This window comes from Aotus nancymaae, unplaced genomic scaffold, assembly GCF_030222135.1.
Source record: "Aotus nancymaae isolate 86718 unplaced genomic scaffold, 86718_ANA_hifiasm-v0.15.2.pri h1tg000057l, whole genome shotgun sequence".
Lineage (NCBI taxonomy): Eukaryota > Metazoa > Chordata > Mammalia > Primates > Aotidae > Aotus > Aotus nancymaae.
The window spans coordinates 23,609,185-23,634,463 of record NW_026988471.1 but is presented as its reverse complement, the minus strand read 5'-3'; the positions used below and the strand labels follow the sequence as shown (position 1 = coordinate 23,634,463).

General features: G+C 49.8%; 1 protein-coding gene across 2 annotated transcripts in view; it reads left to right on the top strand.

The window, feature by feature from the left end:
* ADCY3 (adenylate cyclase 3) overlaps positions 1 to 25,279 on the top strand; it is a 105,972-nt gene that overhangs the window by 34,370 nt on the left and 46,323 nt on the right. For both annotated transcript variants that reach the window (XM_021677049.2, XM_064363903.1), the window contains exon 3: positions 16,607 to 16,756. In XM_021677049.2, coding sequence (XP_021532724.1) covers positions 16,607 to 16,756 — 150 coding nt within the window. The remainder of the gene's footprint in view (positions 1 to 16,606; positions 16,757 to 25,279) is intronic.

The window sequence follows — 25,279 nt, the reverse complement described above, 5'->3', positions numbered from 1 at the left end:
GCTAAAGAAATACACACAGTGTGAGTGTCTGCCATTCGTTGCTGTCCCATTTGCATATTGTTCTGGTGAATTCACGATGTCTAGGAGTTCAGCACGAGACAACATGTTGCATCCACAGCAGAGTAAGTGGAGGTGCTGACAGCTCTGAGATCTCATGCTTTCTGTTCAAACTACAACTTGCTTCCAATACAGAAAGAAGACAGTGACATTCTGAGAAACACGAGCATCCCAAGAACTCCATCATCTCTTTTTCATCTTGCTTCCCTGTATTAGCCAACCATTTAGTGCTGAAATTAATGACGCAGAAAGCGGAGAAGATAGGTCACACCCTAATAGCTTTCAGTCCTTCCTTACTCATTATAAACTGAAGATAGTGTTAGTATAAAGTGCGTGTATCAATAAATGAAATAAAAACAGTTGAGTTTTCTGCAGCCTATCCACTTTTTTTTTTTTTTTTGAGATTGAGTCTCGCTCTGTTGCCCAGGCTGGAGTACAGTGATGTTACCTCGGCTCACTGAAACCTCCACCTCCCGAGTTCAAGCAATTCTCCTGTCTGAGCCTCCCGAGTAACTGGGACTAAAGGTGCATGCCACCACGCCCAGCTAATTTTTATATTTTCAGTTAGAGACGGGGTTTTACCATATTGGTCAGGCTGGTCTTGAACTCTTGACCTCAGGTGATCTACCTGTCTTGACCTCCCAAAGTGCTGGGATTACAGGTGTGAGCCACTGCACCAGGCCCTTTCCACCAATTTGGTAAAATAAAATACATATATATGAGCTAAGACATACTAATAGCCACTAATTCTCACGGTTTTCCATGTGAGAAGGTTGCAGAGGGAGGTTTTAAGAGATTTTCTAAGGAATCATAGAACATGAGCCAGTTTGGCTCCAAAGCCAGTGCTCATTCCACAGCATCGCACTGCCTCCTCTTACAGGGGCTGGAGGAGGACTTGTTGACTAATGGTGTGGAGGTTAATCAGTGTCCCCAGACACCAGGCAGCCACTGTGGGCTGGGAGGTAGTCAGTCAGTTCAGCACAGGCAGGTGGCTCTAGCAGGTGCTGGCATTGCCATGAGGGGCTTCCCAGTATGAGACAGGGAAAGGGATGGGACAGGAGCTGAGCCGTCCAGCTGGGTGGCAGGGTCCTGGGGCCAGGATGTGGAGCTACACTGCCAGCCAGTGCACAGTGTTGCAGGCAGCATTCCATCTCAGAGGTCAGATGGGGAGTGGGGAGGACCAGGGGGCGGGAACGCAGTTGAGAGCTGTTGTGGTTGGAATGTTTTTGATGTTCCGAATGTGTTTGAATGTTTGTGATCAAAAGAGTTTTGTTGAATCTGTGTACATAGAGGACCTACTGTGTACAAGGCAGTGTTTGAGGGTGGAGCCTTGAAATGTCAGCACAGCCAAATTTGGGGACCATTGACACACATCGCCTTTCCAGGTGATTGAAATGATCTTGACTCATTCAAGGAGACTTGGAAAGCTGGAGAATTGGGAATACAGCTCAGGAGTAACCTTGGGAATTAATAATATGCCTATTCATAATAGGTAACACTTAGACGTATTGTGTGTTTGGCACAGTCTGATGCTGGGCTCTTTACACACATCGCAGAGAATTCTCCAGCCCACCCTGAGATGGGCCTGTGGTTATTTGCATTTCGCAGAGGAGGGAGTGAGCTTAAAGTGTGGCAACTTCCAAGGCCCAGGCCCATGATGGAGATGGAAATTCCACTCCAGCCTGAGTTTGGGGCTGCATTCCTCATCGCCGTGCTTTCCTGTCCCGAGTGTTGGCCTCACTGAGAGGAGGTGTGTTGGGGGAACAGAGTGGGCTGGGGACACGTGGTCATGGGAACCCACAGAGCCAGATGCCGGGGGAACCGGACCCCTGCAGGAGCCATCACTCCCATCGCTGTGTGATGCCGGTGAACCCCTCGGGACTCTGGGCCTGGCTTTCGACCTCTTGGCAGCCCCGAGTGTTCCCAAGCTGTGAAAATCCCCGCAGGTGCAGTGGCTGGGCTGGTCTGAGGGAAAGGAACGTGGAGCTCGCAGGTGGAAGGCTGGAGAGAGTAAGTGATAGTTAGGCTTTGAGCCCCACCCAAGTCTTATCTTGAATTGTAATCCCCATCATCCCTATGCATCAAGGGAGAGACCAGGTGGAGGTCGTTGAATCATGGGGCAGTTTCCCCCATGCTGTTCTCGTGATAGTGAGTGAGTTCTCGCAAGATCTGATGGTTGTATAAGGGGCTCCTCCCCACTTCACTCGGCACGTCTTCCTGCTGCCTTATGAAGGAGGTGTCTTGCGTCCCCTTCGCCTTCCATCATGCTTGTAAATTTCTCCAGGCCTCCTCAGCCATGCTGAACTGTGAGTCAATTAAACCTCTTTCCTTTAGGAATTACCCAGTCACAGGCAGTTCTTGATAGTGTGAAAGCGGACTGATACAGGAAAAAAGCTGGGGCTGCTTGGGGAAGTTAGACCAAGAATGAGCCATGGGGTGACACTTGTGGGGGACTGTCGGGCTGGTGATGTGCAGCCCTTTGTGTCAGCTGGGTCCAGTGTCCATTAAGCAGAGCCCGGGGACCAGCTTGCTCTGGCAGCAGCTTACCTAATCCACTCGGGGCAAACGGCAGCCTTCTTGCCAGCTGGGCTTTTCCCCTCCCCTCCCCAAGGCAGGCTCATCCTAGTGAGTGAGAGCAGTGAGTCCGTGGGCATCGCCCGGAACCAGCTCTAGTTTCTAAGGAGAGTAGAGCTTTTGCGCTGCTGGGAGCTGGATGATGAGTGACAGAGGACTGGGCTGGCAGCACGGCTCACACTCATCTCAGGGCAGGGGTCTTCTCCCTTCACTCCTGCTGGTCGTGACCCTGAGCTTTGGAATTTCTGTGTCAAGGTGGAGCAGGAGGGCAGAGAGTGAGGTGATTGGGTTCCGTGCCCAGGTCTTGTGGAAAGATCTTAGGGAGGTTTATCTTCCCACCTGGCCCTTTGCAAGGTTCAGGTGGAGGTGAGGCATGTTTACCAAACACAGTGCAGAGAAGGAGGCTCAGGTGGGCTTGATGGGGAAGGCGGGGTTCAGCTAGATTTCGAGGTGGCGGCAGAAGGTGGCCAGGTGGGGAGGGGCATTCTAAGTGCATGCTTCCCACATTGGGGGCTGTGAAGACACAGGAAGACCATGGAGTTGGCATTTCCTTTCTTCCTCCTTCCTCCATGGATTCATTCCTTCACCCAGCGGTCATTGTGGCGGGTGTTACTGAGTGCTGGGAACACAGTGGGGATCGGGACAGATGTCCCTGCCCTCGTGGGGCTTATACTGTAACAGATGGACACATCTGTTTGGCAAATACTTTTAAACACTTAAAAATACTGATAATACAAACATGGATTTGATTGATTAGAATGCAGGATCCACATATATTACCAAGTAAAATGAGAGGCTTCCTCGCCAGGCACTTTCATGGGAACGTTTAAGGGCTCTCAAAATACGGGCTGCTGCGTGTGCTGAGGTCAGAGGGGCACTTGGTGCTATGCCAAGGACGTCAGCTTGGCTAAAGTAGATGGTTTACCTCAGGGAGCAGCTGTTGGTGGTGGGGGGGTGGGGGGGGTGGTTTAGTTTCAAGTTCATGATAAAGCCCAGAGTATACAGGACCCCAAATGCCAGAATGAAGATTTTGAACTCTTGGACACTTGGCAGCTATTGAGGTGTTTTGAGCAGAAGGTGGTACTTGCAAAAATATTATTTTGGAAGATTAATGTTGTTCCAGGGTGGATTGGCAGGACCAGGGAGATGAGTCTGTCCCCAGCCCTCTAGGAGGGGAGGATGTGAGCCAGGTGGTGGCAGCAAGAGTGAGGAAAAAGAAGCCCCAGGGGCTTTTACCTGGGAAGACCAGATGGGACAAAGGACCCGCTGGAGGTACAGAAATGAGCCCAGTGAGACAGAGCAGGTGGTGCAGGTTCAGGCCTTCAGCCAGTGTCACTGAGGACCCGCGCCATGTTGGATGCGGTGTTCCTAGCTGGATGGCAGGACTGGGACCTGCGGATCAGGGCTGGTTGGGGAGACCGTGACAAGCTTAGGTGTTCACATTGACTTTAGCGTTTCCCATTCCTGGTCACATTGTAAGTCTCCTGGAAGCTTTTCAGCAATACCAGTGTCTGGGCCTCTGGTTCCACCTTTGTGGGTGCTGCCTGGGCATAACTCCCCAGGTCACTCTAAGGCACAGCCACAGTTGGGATCTGCTGAGCAGGGGTGGGGGCGCACCGCAGGTGATGCTCATCAAGCTGGCAGAGGCTGAGGAACTGGAATTTAGGAGAGCTGATAGTTCTCCAGGGCTTCGAACCTGAATTTTGGAATATGGAAGTCTCTGTCATGTGACTAGGAGGCTGCATTGAGAGGTCTGGTCCGTGACCTGCCAGACTAGAGTCTCTCGGGACAAAAAGGAGGAAACTTGGAAAGGAATTTAAATCTGAATTGAAAACCAGGGAACGGAATTAAACGCAGGAGACATGAAGCAGCATCAACAGGTGGGAAACACCGCTGTGGATGGAGCTTTGAATGTGTAGGGGAGATGCTGGTCAGAAGGTAAAAGGATGGTAAGGAGGTACCTAACTCCAAGTGGGGGTGAACCAGGGATCAGACGATTGTTAGAAAATGAGGGCCAGGTGTGGTGGCTCACGCCTGTAATCCCAGCACTTTGGGAGGCTGAGGCAGGTGGATCATTTGAGGTCAGGAGTTCCAAGATCAGCCTGGCCAACATGGCGGAACTCCGTCTCTACTAAAAATACAAAAATTAGCTGGGCATGGTGGCAGGTGCCTGTAATTCCAGCTACTCAGGAGGCTGAGGCAGGAAAATCACTCAAACCTGGGAGGCAGAGGTTGCAGTGAGATGAGATTGTACCACTGCACCCCAGCCTGAGCAATAGAGCGAGACTCTGTCTCAAAAAAAAAAAAAAAGATGGCTCATAACTGTAATCTCAGCACTTTGGGAGGCTGAGTTGGGTAGATCACAAAGTCAGGAGTTCAAGACAAGCCTGGCCAAGATGGTGAAACCACCCCCACCCCCCACCCCCCACCCCACCCCGCCGACTAAAAATAGAAAAATTAGCCAGGTGTGGTGGTAGGTACCTATAATCCCAGCTACTAGGGAGGCTGAGGCAGAGAATTGCTTGAACCTGGGAGGTGGAGATTGCAGTGAGCTGAGATCACTCCACTGCACTCCAGCCTGGGCAACAGAGTGAGACTCCATCTCGGGGGAAGAAAAGAAAAAAATGCATAGAAGAAAAAAACAATAAATGCATAGAAGAAAAATAGGCGTAGGATGATGGCCTAAAGCAGCAGCATGAGTGTTTAAAGACCCAGGAAGGCTGGAAGCTCTTGCCTTGTTTTCATATCTAGACTCCACCTTGAACAGTGATTCCATAGAAGAGAATCACCTGGAGAAGGGCACAGATGCAAATGCTGGGGATTCTGTGGGCTAGGACCCTGGAATCTCCCATTTTAACCAGGTCACCTTGGGATGCTGGTGCGCCTGGCTTAGAAACACTGAACTAGAAAAATAGGAACTCGGAAGCAGTGCGGAAGGGTTGCATCCGAACCAGTGACTGGGAAAAAGAAAAGGGCCAAATGTCCCCGAGAAAGCTGCGAGAGGCTGTAGGGAAGAAGGAAATTGCTGAGAAACCCCTAGAAGGACTAAAGGGGAGAAAAAAGCGGAATCAAACCCTAAGGAGGAAGCTGTGATTCAGGAGAGCACATAGTACGGTTTTTGCTGCAGAGGGTGTGCAAAAAATTTTACTCTCAAAATGTCATTTTATGAATTGAAAGGTGTAGGGAGTTTTAGAATCCAAAGAGTTTGCTCTGTTGCATGTGCACAAACACGAGAGAAGGCCTTGGTGTTTTTGTATCACCAGTGATCTGTTCCTTTCAAGTTTTTACATTTTAAGTTTGTGTGATGCTGTATCTGGATTCCTAAATATCTTCTGTCTCCAGATTATACACTTGTCTTCCTCCGAGCTGGTACATTTGTTTTCAAGTTCATCTAAAGGCAGTTCCAGACGGTCAGGGGATCTGTGCAGTGAATGTACCCAGTGTTGCTTACAGGTGGGAAAGCATGCGCGAAAGCGTGGAGCCCTGTTCTCATCCGGCCTCACTTCGTATTGGCCGTCAGCTAGAAATTGGTTTGAATTTTCTTTATCATCCAGAATCTATATGCTCAAATATGTGTGAAAGCCCTGTGTCTTCAGAACGTGTGAAAACTGCAACTGAGTGGCCAGCCCAAGCTTTCCTCCCTCGTGGGGGCTTTTGCTGGCTTCTCCACTCTCCCTCAGAATGGATCTGCTCATGCTCTGTTCACTGCTAGCTGCTGCTTTTTTTGAGACAGAGTCTCACTCCGTCACCCAGGCTGGAGGAGTACAGTGGTATGATCTTAGCCCACTGCAACCTCCACCTCCCAGGTTCAAGCAATTCTTGTGCCTCAGCCTCCCAATAACTGGAACTACAGGCGTGTGCCACCGTATACCCAGCTAATTTTTGTATTTTCAGTAGAGATGGAGTTTCACCAAGTTGCCCAGGATGGTCTCAAACTCCTGACCTCAAGTGATCCACCTGCCTCAGCCTCCCAAAGTGCTGGGATTACAGATGTGAGCCACCAGGCCCGGCCACTGCTACCTTCTTTACTGTCAGTAGATTCCGCTCCTTGAGGTAATTTTATAATCTCCAGGGCCCAGTGTGGGGTCTGCCACTCACCAGAGTACTCAATAGGGTTGAATTGATCACTTTTAAAAAAGACCTGAGACCAAACATGATTTGGCATTAAAATGGACTTCAAGTAGAATTGGAATTATTTGGCCTGGAGAAAGAGACCAAGGTGACTACTGAGGTCACATCAGTAAGAGGAGACAGGAAATGCTGTGAGCAGATGTTTGTGTGTCTAGTGAAGCAGTAAGAGGATGGGGGAGCTTTTGAGGAGTTTTGTGGTTCTCAGTCATCTGGGGTAATTAGGAGAATCTGATGAGAGCAATGGACTTGCTTCCCAGAGATGGGCAAAGTGTGATTTCTCCCCTACTTTTAGGGGTTCACCAGCTCCTCCAAAGCCTAGTCCATAAAGTTCAAGTGAATAATCCCTAGGTTAGGATAAGATGCTACATCTCAGCTGCCCATTCCTGCATGGAAACAGGGAAGTGGACCAGATGGTATTCTCTGGTTTTGAGCATCGACACCCCTGAAATGTGGGCCTTCTTGGTGGGTGCATTGATCAGGCTGCTGTGTCTTTATGTTCAATAAGCAGCATTCTCCTCTTAGCCCACAGACTCTACAATTGACATAAAAATCAATCTGCTTGTGCACACCATTGCTTCAGAGTTCATTATTCTGCAGCAGAAAAGCTTGAGCAAGTTCACTGTGAGCATTTGGGAACTAGAAAGGAAGAAGGCCTTGTTCCAGGCCAGGGTTTCTCCTCGTTGGCTCCACTGACATTTGGGGCTGGATGGTTCTTTGTGGTGGGGCTGCCCTGTGTGGTGTAGGATGTTCAGCTGCATCCCTGGCCTCCACCCACCAGGGGTCAGTAGCACCTGCTTTCCCAGTCATGACTGTCTAAAATGTCTCCAGACACGCTGCGGAGTGGTCTTGGTGGTGGGCTGACCACCTCTGGCTGAGAACCACTTCTCTATATTTATCTTCATTTTGGCTCTCTTATCAAGGGGGAACACTTCGATGGAGAATGCACTGTTCTTTCAGCTTCTTTTTACCACCGTAGCTGTTCACACAGCTCATGTTTGCTGTGTCCCAATAGCTATGCAAGGCCCTGGGGCTACAAATGTAGGTGACACGCGTGACCTCAGGTACTTACTGTGTCCTCTTGGGGCAGATACACACAGATGCATCAGGAGCTGGACTGAGGGAAGGCAGTGCCTCGTGCTGTAGGGGTCTCCTTTGCACTGCGAGTGTCTTCTCTGTCTAGAATGCCCTTCCAGCCTCTCCCATGGCTGGGTCTTATTTGGCATTCTCATCTCAGGTGAAATGACACTGCTTCCAGGATACTGGTCCTAACATCGGTGTTAGCTGTTTTCACCTAATGCTGCATAACAGCCCAAAACTCAGTGTGTCATGACATGCGTTCCTCACTCGCACATCTGTGGGTCAGCTGGGGTGGTGCTGATCTGGTCTGGGCTCAGATGGCTTTGGCTCTAAGCTTTGGGATCAGTTCTGCTGAGTCAGTTTCTCATTCTGTTGTACCAGCAAGCTTCTTGGTGTGTGGTGTTCTGGTAATGGCAGAAGCATAAGAGGAAGAGCCAGCCGTCACATGCATTTCAGAAATGTGCTGCTGTTACAGATTGCTAACATCTTTTTGGCCAAAGCAAGTCACATAGTCAAAACCAGCAGGAGGGAAGGAGACTTTTTTTTTTTTTTTTAGTTGGAGTCTCATTCTGTCACCCAGGCTGGAGTACAGCGGTAAGATCCTGGCTTATGGCAACCTCTGTCTCCTGGGTTTAAGCGATTCTCCTACCTCAGTCTCCCGAGTAGCTGGGATTACAGGGATTACAGGTGCCTGCCACCACACCTGGCTAATTTTTGTATTTTTAGTTGAGATGAGGTTTTGCCATGTTGGCTAGGCTGGTCTCGAACTCCTGACCTCAAGTGATCCGCCCGCCTTGTCCTCCCAATGCTGGTGATGGTGGAAGCACAAGAGGAAAAGCCAGTCCTCACATGCATTTCAGAAATGTGCTGCTGTAGGGGGTGCAGCATGAGGGGCTGCCTTGGGTGCAGCGTGAGCCACCGTGCCTGGCTGGAAGGAGACTTGATACTCTGCAAGGATGTGGCTGCCTGATACTTCTATGGGGGAGTGAAGAACTAGGGCCAGCTGTCTCCCTCATACCACATCTAAAGCAGCCAGCTAGTCACTGTCTACCATTTCTATTCTCTTCTGGGCTCTGATACTCTTAGGTTTGAATCATTTATTATTTCTGCTACATGCTTGACAAGGGTGAGGTCACAGACTCGTCATAACATGACCTCCACAGGCAGCAGGGGCAGGATGTTTCGGTTGAAGCCTTGGGTCCCTGAAATAGCACATCTCGTAGAGAGGACTGGAGAGAGGCCCATTGTGGTTGGCAGGAGAGGAGGCTGTTGAGGAGCAACCAGATTCAAGACAGTAGAGCCTGGGGCCAAGGCCGCCACGTTCCACGTCTCTGGGGAAGCCTTCATGACAGATCTGTGTGGTGGTGCCCCTGGCAGTGTGCAACCTGAGAAGCTGTGCCAGCTGCCTGGCAGATCATGAGGGACCTTGCATAACATGTCAGGTTGGCTGGATGCCTGTCCTGGAAGTCCTCTTTGTTTTGGAAGAGGGTCAACATTGAGCATCTTTTAGCAAAGGCATGCACAAGTCATAAAATAAGTGGAACGCTTCTAGAGGCCCCTTTGTTTGGAGGCACATAGTGGAAACGTGGCAGATACCCAGTGTGGAAGGGCATGGCAGCAGCACCCCAGGCTTGAGCCTCGTGTTGTGTTGATTAAAGTTGTATTGATTAGAGATCCCAGAATCTCTCTTGGTGCAGTGATGCTTAGAATTTGCCCAAGGCAGCATGGGAGAGTTGCCCACTGTCTGCAGACCTTGTGCCTCTTCCTCCCCACCTGATGCGCCAGGCCCTAACTGGATCCTTAGCTCTTGGAGAACCCCCTGTTCCCCGCCTGTAGCCCCACCTTGGCAGACACCATCACTGTTCAGCTAAGGAGATGGTAATGTAGGGAGGGGTGCCCTGGACCCAGGGGTGGAAGATCTGGGTTTCAGTCTCTGCTCTGTTAAGAGTCTGGGGCTCATAAATGTATTTCTCTGGCTTTAAGTCTTTTTTGCAAAATGAGAATAAGAAAACTCTGGCCTGCCTCCTCTTGTTGTAAGAAACAAATAGGAAGATGATCATGAGGCTCTTGTAAAATGCCCTCAAAGTATTATTATTTTGTACTAATTTGCCTTCTGTGGAAGCAAAGAAAAAGTCATGAAGGGCGTATTTTGTGCCAAGCCCTGTGTGAGGTGTATTGCACGTGATCTCTTTCAGTCTTACTGGAATAGCCTGCGGGGTCGCTGCAAGGGTAGGGAGCCCAGTCAGAGAGGCGAGGTGACTCCCCAACTGTTCACACCTCTCTTCCTGCCTCTTGGTCTGCTCTGTCTGATGCTCTGATGCTCTAGATCGCTCCCAAAATGTACCTACCCCTGCCTGCGGGCAGCCATGTGCAGGCCTGTGTGACCACCAGGCCTGACCTCTTCCCGCCCCTCCATCTGCCAGTTGTCCCCTGTGGCTTCCTGTGTGCCACAGTCCTGGGTGCTGGGGAGCCAGCAGGGAAACTACCCATGCCCTGGTCGCATGCATGGAGCTTGCTTTCCAGTCGAGGAGGTGAAGGAGTAAGGACAGAGAAGGGCAAGTGCAGAACATTCTGTGCTAGGCCTCAAAGCCAGACTCAAGGGAGAGGGAGTGGGGTGGGCGGGGAAGGCCTCTGAGGGGAGGGGAGATTTCACAGGGACTTGGCCGAGGAGGAGCCACTGCAGCGGCCTCTACAGGGGTCTGCAGAGAGAGTGGCCCCAGATACGGGACCCATCTGTGCTGAGTGGCGGCCTCACAGGTTCTGGCTGGGCCTCCTTGGGTGGGAGAAGGCTGGCTGCCTTTGGAGGGGCCAACTCCCCTGCTCCTTCCTGCCCCATGGCTGCTAGGAGACTTTTTCCCAAAGCATCTGAGAAGTTTTAATGAAGAGGCTCCCATGCAGCTGGTCTCCAGCCACAGAACATCATAGGTCTCTGGGCGACATGGGCAGTGCACCCTGAGCAGCTTTCTCTCGCTCAGCTTCTCCACAGTTCTGGAGTGTTCTGGAATCTTCAGGCTGGAATGAGCTTATAGGGAGAGATTGGTTTGGGTAAGAGAGCCACAAATCACCTCCAATGGGATGACTTCACTCTGCAGTCCCACTCAGAGCAGCCTGTTTCCCTGCAGGTTGTTAGCAAATGCGCAGGATCTTGAGATGCATAAACTTCCAGGAGGGAGGATTTTGGAAAGGAATTTTCTCATGGTTGCATTCTGAGCCAGGGTATTAGAAACACTGTATCAGACTGTCATGGGTTAGATGACACTCTAGTCCGAGTGTTTATCCATTTGGGAGATGCACTTTATTATTTTTTAAATGTTGTGTATTTTAAAAAAGCAGAGCAATTCTTTTGAAATAAGTTATTTCCAGGAAAACTTGAGGATCAAGAAAACTTTTAAAAAGATCTATAAATAGAGACTCCAATGGCTGTGCACCTGACACACAGAGCCTGACCATGCTGTGCAATCTGAAGGGGGCCATGGGGCAAGAAGAGGTGACCTTGGTGGTGTCCAAAGCAGGCTTCTCAGCCTCATGGGTTTGGGGAATCACCCTGGGGCCCAGGTCCTAGACTGGGCAGTGCAGCCAGCTCCTGGGTGCAGCTGCTGCCCCTGGGCCAAGGACCACACCCAGGAGCAAGGCTTGGAGCGCCAGCTCTCTCTTCCTCTGTGTCTGGTGCTCAGATGGTGCCTGTGTGTGCAGAGCACTCAGAGCGGAGCCCTCGGGATATGTTCTCCATGATTCCAGAGAGGGAGGAGTCTCCTGTGTGCCGCTCACCCAGTATGGTGTCTGAGCTGGTCTTTGTGTTTCAGAAATACCCTGCATCTTTCTTTAATGCCCATGTCTTTGTGAAGCCGTCCTCGGCATCACCCTGATTGGATGTGATCTCCCCAGCTCTTCACACCTCTCTTCCTGCCTCTTTGTCTGCTCTGTCTGATGCTCTAGATCGCTTCCAAAATGTACCTACCCTGTCTGCTGTCCTCAGGGGAGTGACTGAGCCTCATTCCTCTTTGTTCTTAGGGCTGGGATGCGTTGGGGTAGGTAGGGGATGCTCATTGCAAGGCCGGAAGCAGTGAAGCTGGACCCTGGGAAGGACTTGGGGCCGGAAGCTCGTGTTTACTGATGGTTTCTGCTCTGTTCGCCTGCTGACCACAGGCTGAAGGGGTGAGGGGGTGGGTGGTGGGTGAGTCATAACCCACATCTGTGCCTCCTGACAGCGTGAGGCTTCCTGGGCACCTGGGGCTTAATGGAGCCAGGATGGGCTGAGGACACAGGCGTGAGGACAGTGCCCAGCTTCCCGGATGCCCCATCTGGTAGAGTAGACGGGTCTGTCAGCATACTGTGGCAGGGCACAGGGAGCAGGAGGGGCTGCCTGAGGTGCAGCGGTGCGGGTGTCGGAGCAGATGGGAGGTCTCTGCAGGGCTCTCAGGTGGACAGAGCCTGCCAAGTGGGCCAGGTGGGGTGGAGTGGGGCGAGGGGTTTGCAAAGTACTGGGTGTGGGTGCGGCAGCCCTGGAGGGAGAAGAGTTCTAAAAAGGAGGCTCTCTTCTCACCCTTGCCTGGGAGTGGGAGCACCAGAAAATTAATCCCAGATCAGCAGAGCTCAAGGCCTGGTGCAAAGAAACCCATGTGTCATGGTGACGTGAAAGACCTATTTCAGAGTCTCACTAGGGTTCAGGTTTTCCCCAGAGGCCGAATTTTTTCCTGGGTCTCCAGTTCTGAAGCTGTGATGAGAGGCGGTCCTGAGGGATGGGTTTTAGAGGGACGGCAGCTGCCCGCCTACCTACTGTCAGGTCTTTCCTGCGGCCACACCTGCCTGTCCTGGGGACAGGGACAGTGTCATACCACTGCGCTTCCCAGGGCCAGCTCAGTGCCCGGCTCACTGCTGAAGGAGTGAGACTCGCTTTTTGCAGACATATTTTGAGGGGCACATTCATTTTGCTAAGTGAGATACACATTTATAAATATGAAGCAGGAAATTTCTGAACCTTAATAGCTTAGAGATGATGACCCCCACTGTGTGTGGCAGCTGTGGAAAGTCTGCAAGCTTTCTTGTTTGTTCCAGATTTAAAATGTGTGCAGCTCACACCTAAGTGCTGTAGGGCTGGCATCTTCGTGACCATCTAAAATTTCAGTTTAAAAAATCTGTATGCCAGATACAGTGGCTCACGCCTGTAGTCTCCCCATTTTTGGCAACTGAGGCAGGAGGATCACCTGAGCCCAGAAGTTTAAGACCAGCCTGGGCAATATAGCAAGGCCCCATCTTTACAAAGAATAAAATTAGCTGGGACTAGTGGTGTGCGCCTGTAATCCCAGCTACTCAAGAGGCTGAAGGGGAGGATCCCTTGAGCTCAGTAGTTTGAGGCTGTGGTGAGCCATGATTGCGCCACTGCAGTGCAGCCTGGACAACAAAGTGAGACCCTGTCTCTCTCCACCCCCCGCCAAAAAAAGTCCACACTCTTTTCTGGAAAAAGCTGGGGTTGTGAAATCTGTAAATAAACTGAGGAGTGCTTTAGGGCAGGGTTTTGAACCACAGAATGAGATTTGAATGCGGAGGAGGTCTCGTCCTCTAGTTTTTTTGTCTTGTTTTGTTTGAGACAGTCTTGCTCTGTCACCAGGCTGGACCGCAGTGGTACAGTCTTGGCTCACTGCAAATTCAGCCTCCCAGGTTCAAGGATTCTGCCTCAGCCTCCATAGTAGCTGGGATTACAGGCACATGCCACCACACCTGGCTAATTTTTGTGTTTTTAGTAGAGATGGGGTTTCACCATGTTGGCCAGGCTGGTCTCAAACTCCCGACCCCAGGTAACCCATCTGCCTCAGCCTCCCAAAGTGCTGGGATTACAGGCGTGAGCCACTGCGCCCAGCCTGAGATTGGAATGTGGGAGGAGTTCTCACCCTCTAGTTGGAACACATTGTTTAATCTCAATTCCTTTCTTAAAACCAGAATGACATCACCTACCTCAGCACTGGTTGCAAAGCTAGAGGAGATGAGGCTGATAAAGTGCCGGCGTCTAGGATGGCACGCATTTCTCTGTGGGCAGGTCTTCTCCTGGCCTTGCCTTTGCCCTCGGAAGTGAGGTGGGTGAAGACCAGACAGTGTCAGGACTAGGGGGAGCATTGAGGGGAGTTGATTCTCAGCTCAACGCTGAAACTGGAGCTCAGAGTGGTGGTTGGACCTGGAAAGTTGCCAGCTGGTGAGGGGCAGGGTCAGAGTCCAGGGTTCCCCTGAATTTATGTTCCCTACTGTATGTACCTACAAGTTGAGTCAAAAAGCAGATTTTATTTTTTAAAAACTTGCAGAGCAATGAAAGAAATACTGTCCTGCATAGAGGAGCACCAGGCATGAGCCAGACCTGAGCCCTGCTTCCAACCTTGGGTCATGATCTTTGGTGACTGGTGTGAAGTTTTTCTGAGATTGTTGTTCTGATGGTCTGCACAGCAGGCCTTGGGTAGACAACCAAGGGGTAACGTCAGCAACTCTTTGCACAAGCTCAGCACTGCCCACTTGAAAGAGCCTGTCCCATCTGTTCTCATGAGATGGCCAGGCAGGGCATGTCCACTGGAAGCAGGAAGACCCAGAGTGCAGAGCTCTTTCCTCAGCCCAGTGAGATACTCAAATGGTTGTGGCCCCAGGGCAGCCTGCCTTGTGTGTGTGTGTTGGGGCGGGGGGGTGGTCTCGACGTAGGGTCGCCAACCCTAGCAGTGCGGGGCCCAAGTGCTCGGTTCCCAGTTGGCCTCCACCTAGACGTGTGTCTTCTCCCTTGGTCTCCGGGACCCAGAGCACTGAGTCCAGGAGACCCTTGGCCCTGGGTGCTGATGTATGGCTTGTAAGGAAGGCTGACCTTGTCACCCAGCTCTCCTGGCTTCTGGCATCATGAGCTTGGGGGCAAGCAGACTTCAAAGGCCACACAGCCCCCGCAAGAGAGCGGCCTCTGGGCTGCTGGAGGTGCTCTTGAGCCCAGCGTGATCTGTGGGTTTTGCTTTGACTCCCTCAACACCTGCTGGCAGCTTTTTGGCCAATCAGGTGTTGACTGAGTGGCCTGAGGCCATACTGGTACTGACCACTCAGACAGGGGTGGGTTGTCCTGCCCCTGCAGACTTGCCCCACAGACGAGGTAGGTGACTAGGGCTGCCCAGACCCAGGAGGTCAACAGGTCATTACAGTCTGGAACCAGAGGCCAGCAGAGCTTGGGAATCTACACGTGGTGACTTGCTGACCAGCACTGAGACTTGCCTGAGCTCCTGATTCGTGATGCGGCAGACCAGGGCCCTTGTTGAGGGCCACAGAGGCTGCAGGAACATTCTGCAGGGTGTGGCAGTGGTGGGTCCTCAGAGCAAGTACTGATCAGCTCTGATGAAACACAAGACAGTTCAGAGGGGATATGGCATAAACAAGAGAACCCAGAAAACTCATGTCAGAACCAGCCTCCCTTGTCTATTAGACCATCTTGTTTAAAATCTGAAATTGATTTCCCTGCAGTTTCCACCTACCTCAGAATCCATTCTACTCTGAGGCCAATCTTTCCTCCCCTGAGGTCCAGAAACTGATAAATTCTTCCGCTTCTCTTCCTATCGCATTTCTCAACTCCAGACTCAGTTCTGAGAAACCACACCTAGCAGGCGGGACATCGGGGAACCGGAGCTGGGAGGGTGGGCATAGCCTCAGGGGAAGGGCATGGAGCTGGCACCAGAGAAGCTGGAGGAGTCAGACCAGGACAGGGGCCTTGCTTGAGAAGGCTTACCGAGCCCAGTAGTCTTGAAGTAGGAGAGATTAGCACTCAGTCCAGCCATGTGGGGGCCCAGTCATGGCCAGAGGTTGGAGTAGCAGCAGCCAGGCCTGGATGTCAGGCATGATTGGGATGTTCAGGTCTATATCCAAGGTTACCCCAGCAGGAGACCATCAGATCTGCAGTCTCTACAGCCTGTGGAAGTGGGCGGGGACACCTGGGAGTTCTTCAGGGTGCCAGACATGGGGAACGGGCACTTGATGCCCCAGAAGCCCTTTGAGCTAGTACACTGACCTTGCAGGCAGTGGGGGAGACCTCAGGTCCCAGGAACCCCCCTCAATAGCTTGAGACCTGAGTATTGATACTGGGCACCCCTCACCTGCTGGCAGGTGGGGTCAGCTAAGGGGATACCTGTGAATCCCAGAAAACTAGAAACCTGTGACACATGTGTAAGGTCAGCGCTGTGGCTACCGGATCAGCCTGGGACCTCTTCAGGGCTTCTGCGGCAACCCAAACCATCTGAGCTTTTAGAATTACACAGTCCTGCCCAGTGGGACCTGGGATTTGTGCATCCTCCTCCCCAGTGAGTCAGCACAGCACCTGGGAGCGCCTGAGTGAGTGCTGCTTGAGTAAATGTGGGAAGGAATGAATGGGTGGCAGAGGGTCTACTCAGGCCCCATCTGTGGATGGACTGGCCAGCCTTGCTTTGTTGGGAAACTGGAGGGGGAACCACAGCCCCTCAGCCAGCTTTGCACGCCTGCACCCTGCTGCTCATGGAACCCTTGAGCCTTTCAGGCTCTTGAGCCATGACGCTGGGTGAGCCACCCATCTGTGGTGCGTGCAGTGGTGTCTGAGGCTCTCGAGCCGTGCCCCTTGGTGGGCCACCATCCATGAGGTTCTGAGGTCCCAGGCCCTGCTGGGCCCCTCCCTGGACTTCAGGCAACTTGAGGCTTGGTTTTGGTCATCACCCACCCCACCTCCTCCATCCCCTTTTCTGAAAACATGCCTTCACCACTGGCCTTTTCTCTCTTCTTCTTTGGGGTACAGATCCTGGCCAATGTCTTCCTCTACCTGTGCGCCATCACTGTGGGCATCATGTCCTACTACATGGCCGACCGCAAGCACCGCAAGGCCTTCCTGGAGGCCCGCCAGTCACTGGAGGTGAAGATGAACCTGGAGGAGCAGAGCCAGCAGCAGGTGAGGCTCTCGGGAGGCCACGGGCCTGGAGCTTGGGCTCAGGAACTGTGGCCCTGTCAGAGGGAGAGGAGCCAGAGCGACAGCCCTTGACTCTCTGGAGTTTGGCGTTTATCCGCCCAGTTCAGGTGTTTGCCTTTGAACTTGGTCCTCTGGGCTCCTCTGCCATCAGAGGGCAGCTTCTGAGCTTCAAGGAGCCTCTCACTCCTAAATCTGCTTCTGCTTGACCCAGATCTCTCCTTTTCTGCCTTCCTGCTCTGTTTTGTTTTGTTTCTGTAATGTAAAATTTTTCCGTTTAAAGAAATGCATTGCCCAAGCAACCAGCTATGACTTCCTGCATTCCTTTCTCAGATGACCTTCTCGGGGCCAAGGTCAGGGGCATCATGGGCATCCCTTCATGTCATGCCTCCCCCGCTGCTCTTGCTGGTCCCACCGCAGATCCACCCTGTGCACCTGCTCATGCCACAGGTGGGGCCTTGACTCATCCTGCGGCCTCAGGGTCCTGCTGGGTGAAGTTCATCAGCCTCACACCCCCCACCTCCCAGGGAGCTCCTCCCTCCCTTACCTTCCCACCCTAGGTCACTGCTGAAGGAGGAAAACCAGCCCGTTCCCCAGGGATGCCCCTGTTGACATTCTCCATCTGGAGAGAGGCCTGGCTGTCCCTGCCTCGGTGTCCTGGCTTTCCTTCAGGCTCCTCCATGGCAGAACCATCCTTCCAGTTCCCATGTCACTCAGACTTTTACATAGCTTTGGCCTGGATTCATCTCACATGCTTTTTGAAGGTCTCCAGAAATTACATCCACCAATTTCCTGTTATCCATAGGTTTATTTCCCCTTCAAAAACAAACTCAATAGGTTGATGCTATGATTCTCTGCTCTGGGAACAATGTCATTTTTGTTCAGGAGGTTCTCTGTGCTCCTGATTCACTGAAATTGCTGTTTTCATAGCTGCTGCCACTCAGATGGACAGGGCTTTGGTTTTGGGGCCCACTCTGGAGCCCTTGGCCTGCAGGGGCTCCACCATCGGGCCTCACTCACGTTGCAAGTCATTTAGCTGATAGGTCCCTCATTCCACTGTCCTGGGGATGTTTTTCCTCCTCATTTACCAATCTCATTCCTTTTGGAAGGCTCCTGTGGGATGGGATTTTCCCTGGCTGCCATTGTGACAAAGGCCCAGGCTTAGTGGCCCATTGTATTCACCCCTTCCCCTGGGCCCTGGGACCTGAAGTTATTGAAGAGCTGCCGTGGCCTGTGTGTGTTTAAAGAATTCTCCTTTCCTGGCTTATAAAGCCTCTTGAAAGGCATTCTTCAATTTCTGTTTCTTTTATACTGTCTCATTTCTTATTTGTGTCTGATCTCTCACTGTGGTGGCATCCCTCTGGGTTCTCTACACTTAAAAAAAAAAAAAAAAAAGCATGTGTCACCACTTAGCTAGGCCAAGCGTTCTTTTTATACAGCATTTGTGCAGTTTTCAGCATGTCTGTCTGCGTCGATCTTGTCTGTCTCATACTGTACAATCGAGGACATCTTAACTCACACTGAACGGGGCCCCCGGTGTGATGAGGAAGGCCCTGTGTTTCACCCTGGGGCTGTTGTTCTCTGTGTAGATAATTTAGATAAGTTATCCACCCTACAGAGCCTCGCTTTTCCTCATCTGCAAAGTGGAGGCACTGACATTTGTCTGGCAGGTTTCTTGAGGGTCAAATGAGAAACACAGAAGTACTCTAACCCATAGAGCTGGGAAATGGTTAGAGGTAGGCTGAGGTGCACAGGGCCTTTCTAACACCCAGGGCCATATGCTCCCTCTGGGCAGGGTCAGCTTACGGAGCCTGGGGACCAGCAGAGAGGGTCATCCCTGGGTGCCCCAGGGCTCCTGAGGGTGCTAGCAGCTTGCCTGGGCAACACTACTGCTTCTCTGCATTGCCTGCCCACTCTGCAGCGGCAGAGCAGACATTGGCCCCAGGACAAGGAGGTCCAGGTTAGGTGGAAGGGAGGTGCAGAGGTGTGGGGGGAGGAGGGGGAGGGGTAAGGTGCATCCTCCCACCTAGCTGGGTGCGTAGCCAGGGCCTATGAATGTCCATCAGGTGGAATGAATTTGTCTAGCCAGGCTCTGTCCTGAGTGTGGCCTTGGGCTCATTGCTGCCCCTCTTTGGACTTCAGTATCCCCATATGTAAAACCTTCTTTGAGAGATCGTTTTCAGGGTGAGAAGGAATCTGTGTGAATCCTCCTCGGACTGCGAAAGCACTGTTACCATTGGAAGGGTTGGAATCCTGGCCCTTGTGAGTTTCCATTTACTCACATTCTCCTTGCATCTTCTGTGACCGTTCGAGAGAAACCTGCCTGCCATTTTCCTTCCTTTCCATGTGCTTGACAGGTTTTGGTATCGCGGTTATGCCCAACTCATTAAATAATTTGAGAAGTGCTCCCTCTTTCTAATCCCTGATAATTTGAAAATAATTTGGGTTATTCCTTAAATTTAGAAGTCACGGCCAGGCATGGTGGCTATGCCTGTAATCCCAGCACTTTAGGAGGCTCAGACAGGAGGATCACTTGAGTCCAGGAGTTCAAGCCCAGCCTAGGCAATAAAGCAAGACCCCACCTCTACAATAAATTAAAAAATTAGCTGAGCATGATGGTCCCTGCCTGTAGTTCCAGCTACTTGGGAGGCTAAGGTGGAAGGATCACTTGAGGCCAGGAAGTTAAGGCTGCAGTGAGCCATGATTGTGCCAGTGCACTCCAGCCTGGGCGACAAAGTGAGACCTGTCTTAGAAAAAAGCACTAATGAAGTCCTGTGGGCCTGGAGTGTTCTTTAGGGGAAGATTCTGTTTCCCTCATAGATATAAGGTTGTTCAGTTTTTATATTTCCTTTTGTATAGGTTTTAAGAGACGTTTTTTCCCCCAGAAATGTGTCCATTCAAATTTTCAAAATTTTGGCATAACATTCATAATATTTTCTTTTTATCTTTTGTCTGAAATGTGTAGTGATGTTCCTTTTCATTACCAAAGATGATTTGTGCCTTTTTAAATTTTTCTTAATCTTGCTAAGGCTTATTAATGTCTTAGCCTCTTCAGCAGATCACCTTTAATCTTTGTTGCTTTCTTTGTACATTCCTTATTTCTAATTTATTTATGCTTTTAACTTCGTCATCCTTTTTTTCCTTTGGTCTTAATTTGTGTCCTTTTTTACCTTAAAATGGAGTTTTATTGTTTTTGTTTTGTTTTTTTGAGAGAGAATCTCACTCTGTCTTCCAAGCTGGAGTTCAATGGCGCAATCTAGGCTCACTGCAATCTCCACCTCCTGGAGTGAAGGGATTCTCCTGTCTCAGCCTCCAAATAGCTGGGATTACAGGCGCACACCACCACGCTGGCTAATTTTTTTGTGTTTGTAGTAGAGACAGGGTTTCACCATGTTGGCTAGGCTGGTCTCAAATGCCTCAGCCTCCCAGAGTGTTGGGAGTACAGATGTGAGCACAGCCAAACAGAACTTTAGATGACCAATTTTCAGCCTTTCTTTTCCTAAACCATGTATTTAATGCTACAGATTTCACTCATTACATTGTTTGAGCTTTATTTCACAAGTTTTAATATGCCCTATTTTCAATGTCATTTAATTAAAAATATTTACTAATTTTCATTGAAATGTCTTTGATCTGTGGGCGATGTAGAGGTGCACTAAGTTCTAAACATTTGAGGATTTGTTCACAATTATGTTGATTTGTAGCTTTATTCTGGTTAGAGAACATACCCTGATTTCAAGCCTTTGAAATTCGTTGGAACTGATTTTGGCCTAGCATATGATCAGTTTTGATGCACTTGAGAATAATGTATATTCTACAAAATGTGTCAAATCTTTCTTTTTTTTTTTGAGACGGAGTTTCACTCTTGTTACCCAGGCTGGAGTGCAATGGCGTGATCTCGGCTCACCGCAACCTCCGCCTCCTGGGTACAGGCAATTCTCCTGCCTCAGTCTCCTGAGTAGCTGGGATTACAGGCACACACCACCATGCCCAGCTAATTTTTTGTATTAGTAAAGACAGGGTTTCACCATGTTGACCAGGATGGTCTCGATCTCTTGACCTCGTGATCCACCCGCCTCGGCCTCCCAAAGTGCTGGGATTACAGGCTTGAGCCACTGCGCCTGGCCGTCAAATCTTTTAAAAATGAAATAATATAAACATTTGCATCTGCCTCAAATTAGTACTTACCTTTTTTTTTTTTTTTTTTTTGAGACAGAGTCTCCCTCTGTCACCCAGGCTAGAGTAGTACAGTGGCATGATCTTGGTTCACTGCAACTCCCGGGTTCAAGCAATTCTCCTGCCTCAGCCTCCCGAGTAGCTGGGATTCCAGGTGTGTGCCACCATGCCAGGCTAATTATTATTATTATTATTACTATTTTTTAAAGTAGAGACAGGCTTTCACCATGCTGCCCAGGCTGGTCTTGAACTCTTGACCTCATGATCCTCCTGCCTCAGCTTTCCAAAGTGCTGGGGTTACAGACATGAGCCACCACACCTGGCCAGACCTCACAGCATTTTAACTTCATTTAACAAGCCTCTGCTCCCCACTTTCTGGCTACTATTGTAATGTGTTTTAGTTCAACATATTTTAAACCCCGTAAGCCCTTATTTATTAATATTCTTATATTTACTCACGGTTTTCCCTCTCAATTGCTCTTAATTTCTTCATTTCTTTGCTTCATTTTCTTGAAGAATTTCCTTTAGTATTACCTTTTATGCTGATCTCTTGGTACCAAATTCTCTCCATTTCTGATTACCTTGGAGTGTGTTTATTTTGCTTTCACTTTTGAAAGACACTTGTCTTTGTTTTGTGCTGCTACAACAGAATATCTGAAACTGGGTAATTTATAAAGAACAGAAATTTACTTCTTACAGTTCTAGAGGCTGGGAAGTCCAAGATCAAGGCATCAACATTTGTTCTGGTGTCCATACATGGCAGAAGGGCAGGCTAGCTGAATGTTGTGTGATGCCCCTTTTAAAAGGGCCTTAATCCTACAAAAGAGGGGTGGCCTGATCCCTCCTTAAAGGCCCCATCTCTTAATACTATTACATTGGCAACACCTGAATTTTGAATGGACACATTCAAACCATACCAACACTTTTTGCAGATTAAGAATTCTAGGCTGGCCGGGTGTGTTGGCTCACGCCTGTAATCCCAGCACATTGAGAGGCTGAGGCGGGTGGATCACAAGGTTAAGAACTCAAGACCATCTTGGCCAACATGGTGAAACCCCATCTCTACTAAAATACAAAAATTAGCTGGGCATGGTGGTGCACGCCTATAGTCCCAGCTACTGGGGAGGCTGAGGCAGGAGAATTGCTTGAACCCGGGAGGCAGAGGTTGCAGTGAGCCAAGATTGTGCCACTGCACTCCAGCCTGGCACCTGTCTACAGAGCAAGACTCTGTCTCAAAAAAAAAAAAATCTGCCATTTTTTATTTCTAGCCCTTTATAGGCATCATTCCACTCTCCTTCAGCTTCCATCATTCCTGTTGAAATACCAGTTGTCAGATAGACTGTTGTTCCTGTTACATTCAATGCATACTTTTTCCTCTGGTTGCTTTCCCAGTGTGCTTTGGTTTTGGTCTTGGTAGTGTTACGATGCTGCACCTGGGAGTCGTCTTTGCAGTTGCTCTGCTTGGTATTCAAAGAGCTTACTGAATGTTGGTTTGATGTCCCTCGTCAGTTTGAGCATTTTCAGCCCGTATCTTTTTATTGCTTCTTCCCATTTGCTGCTTTCCTCTAGGACTCAATATCCCTGTTAGACATTTTTACCATGTTCCAGAAGTGTCTCTTCTTTTTTTGAATCTTTTTTTCTTTCTGTACTTCAGACTGAATATTTTTATGGACCTAACCTACAGTTTACTAATCCTGTCTTCTCTGCTTTGTCAGATCAGTGGTTTATTGAGTCATCAATTTCAATTACGATATGCTTTTCTGTTCTGGAGTTTCCATTTGATTTTAAAAACTGGACTTCAGTTCCCTGGCTATGTATTCCCATGTTGACATCTATTTTTTGAAATATATTACATTGATTTTAAAGTCCCTGACTGACAACCATATTATCTGGAATACCAATGGGTATGCATTTTGTTGTTGTTGTACTGAAATTTGGTCCTGTCTCCTGGCATCTTGGTGGCTTTTTTTCTTTTTTTTGAGACAGGGTGTTGCTTTGTCACCCAGGCTGGAAGTACAGGTGGCTTACTGCATCTTCGAACTCCTGAGCTCAAGCAAAATTCCCACCTCAGCCTTCTGAGTATCTAGGACTGCAGGTGTATGCCACTACACCCAGCTAATAAAACAAAAATTTTGTAGAGATGGAGGCTTGCTATGTTGCCCAAACTGGTCTTAAACTCTTGACCTCAAACGATCCTCCCACTTTAGCCTTTTGGCATTTTAAAAATTAAATACTAGATGCTGTAGATGGGAAATAGTAGTGGCTCTGAATAATGTGTCTCTCCAGAGAGGATTTGCTTTTCTTGTGGCAGATGGTTAAAGCAGGGGCAGATAGGAAATAGCTTTTCAGGGATCTTAACTGAAAGGCAGGTCCTTTTCTCGTGGTGTCTGAACTCCTCAGCAGTGTGACTGCAGAAGCCATCCTTTGTCCTTAGCCTCTTAGCTCTCACTTGCTGCTTGGATTCTTGGTCTCTCACTGCATGCAAATACTAAAGGGTAATAGTCTACAGAAAGTTGCGCCCACTGTTGTGTGGTTCTCTTTCCCAGGGGTCTTAGTGCCTCTACTCTCTCTGCCTTGGAATTTGCTCACAGTTGTCGTTTCTCCAGCCCCATGAAAGCCCTCGTCATTGCTCTCTCTCCAGCCTCTCGACCCCGGTTGCAGGGGAAAAATGGCGGAGTGTGTTGGGCTCACTTAAATGTGTTTCCCTTCCCCTGAGATCTTGGCCCCTCAAGTCCTGGCTGCTTTGTTTGTTTCCATAGCCTTTAAAGAGCTGGGTTTTTATGTATTTTAACCAGCTTTTATAGTTGTTCTTGTCTGAAGGGTTGGCCTGCCATAAGATCCTCTATAGCAAAAGTATACATGTATAAAATTATAAAAGTAGGAGGAAAAGGGTATACTAGGAAAAGTAGGTCATCCTGCCTACATTTCCCTTAACCATCCAGCCCCAAACATCAGACAGTACCAATCACTGTTATCTTTTTAATGTACCCTTTCAGAGGTTTATAGAATTTTCACACACACACACACACACACACACACACATACATACAAACACACAGATGGTAGCCTATTCATGCTCTTGTACTAAATCTTTTTTTTAATCGTTTAAATTATTTTTATTTCCAGAAAACTCTACAGTGTACATTTCACCCCATTCAGTTTCAAGTCCTTTAGCCTTTGCTTTTTCGAGGCGTGGTGATGTGAGCCACAGATTTGGGACTCAGGACGTTGCCTCCCCAGTGACGGCGGATCTCATCATCTCTCACTGTAATTGGTCCTGTTAGCTTCCACCAGCTTAGCCAAAGCGCCTTTGTCCTCCGCATTAACCTGGGTGAATGCGACAGTGGTGCAGGTCTTCCTGTGGACTAGCCGTCCCAGTCTTGCCTTCCCCTTGATAATACAGTAAGGGACTCCCATTTTCCGACACAGAGCAGGCAAGAAGACAGCCAGCTCAATGGGATCCGTGTCATGGGCAATCGCCACCAGCTGAACCTTCTTGTTCTCCACCAAGGCAGTGACGGTGTTAACTCCTGCTCGAAGGACAGGTGGTCTCTTAGTGGGGACGTCCCCTTTGTCAGCAGCTTTCTTCTCGGCCCGGGCCAACAGCCTCTGCTTCTTCTCTTGCTGTGTCTCTGGCCTATACTTCTGGGCCAGCTTTAGCAGCTCAATAGCTGTTTGGCGGTCCAGGGCCTGCGTGAACTGGTTAATGGCAGGAGGCACTTTCAGCCGCTTATAAAGGATGGCTCTCTGCCGCTGCAACCTGATACAGCGGGGCCATTTCATAAAGCGGGTGAGGTCTCTTTTCGGTTGGATGTCCTGTCCAATGCCAAAATTCTTCGGCCTTTTCTCAAACACGGCATTCATCACTTTCTTGGCCTCCTGCTTCTTCACAACAGCAGGGGCCGGAGCCACCTTCTTGCCCTTGGCCTTCTTTCCTTTCGGCATCTTGGGCAGCGGGAAGACCTTTTTTTTTTTTTTTTGAGATGGAGTTTTGCTCTTGTTGCCCAGGCTGGAGTGCAGTGACACAATCTCGGCTCACTGCAACCTCCACCTTCCAGGTGCAAGTGATTCTCCCGTCTCAGCCTCCTGAGTAGCTGGGATTACAGGTGCCCGCCACTACACCTGGCTAATTTTTGGTATTTTTAGTAAATATGGGGTTTCACCATGTTGGTCAGGCTGGTCTTGAACTCCTGATCTCAGGTGATCTGCCCACCTCGGCCTCCCAAAGTGCTGAGATTACAGGTGTGAGCCACCGCACCCAGTTTTTTTTGTTGTTGTTGTTTGTTTGTTTGTTTTGAGACAGTCTCACTCTATAGCCCAGGCTACAGTGCA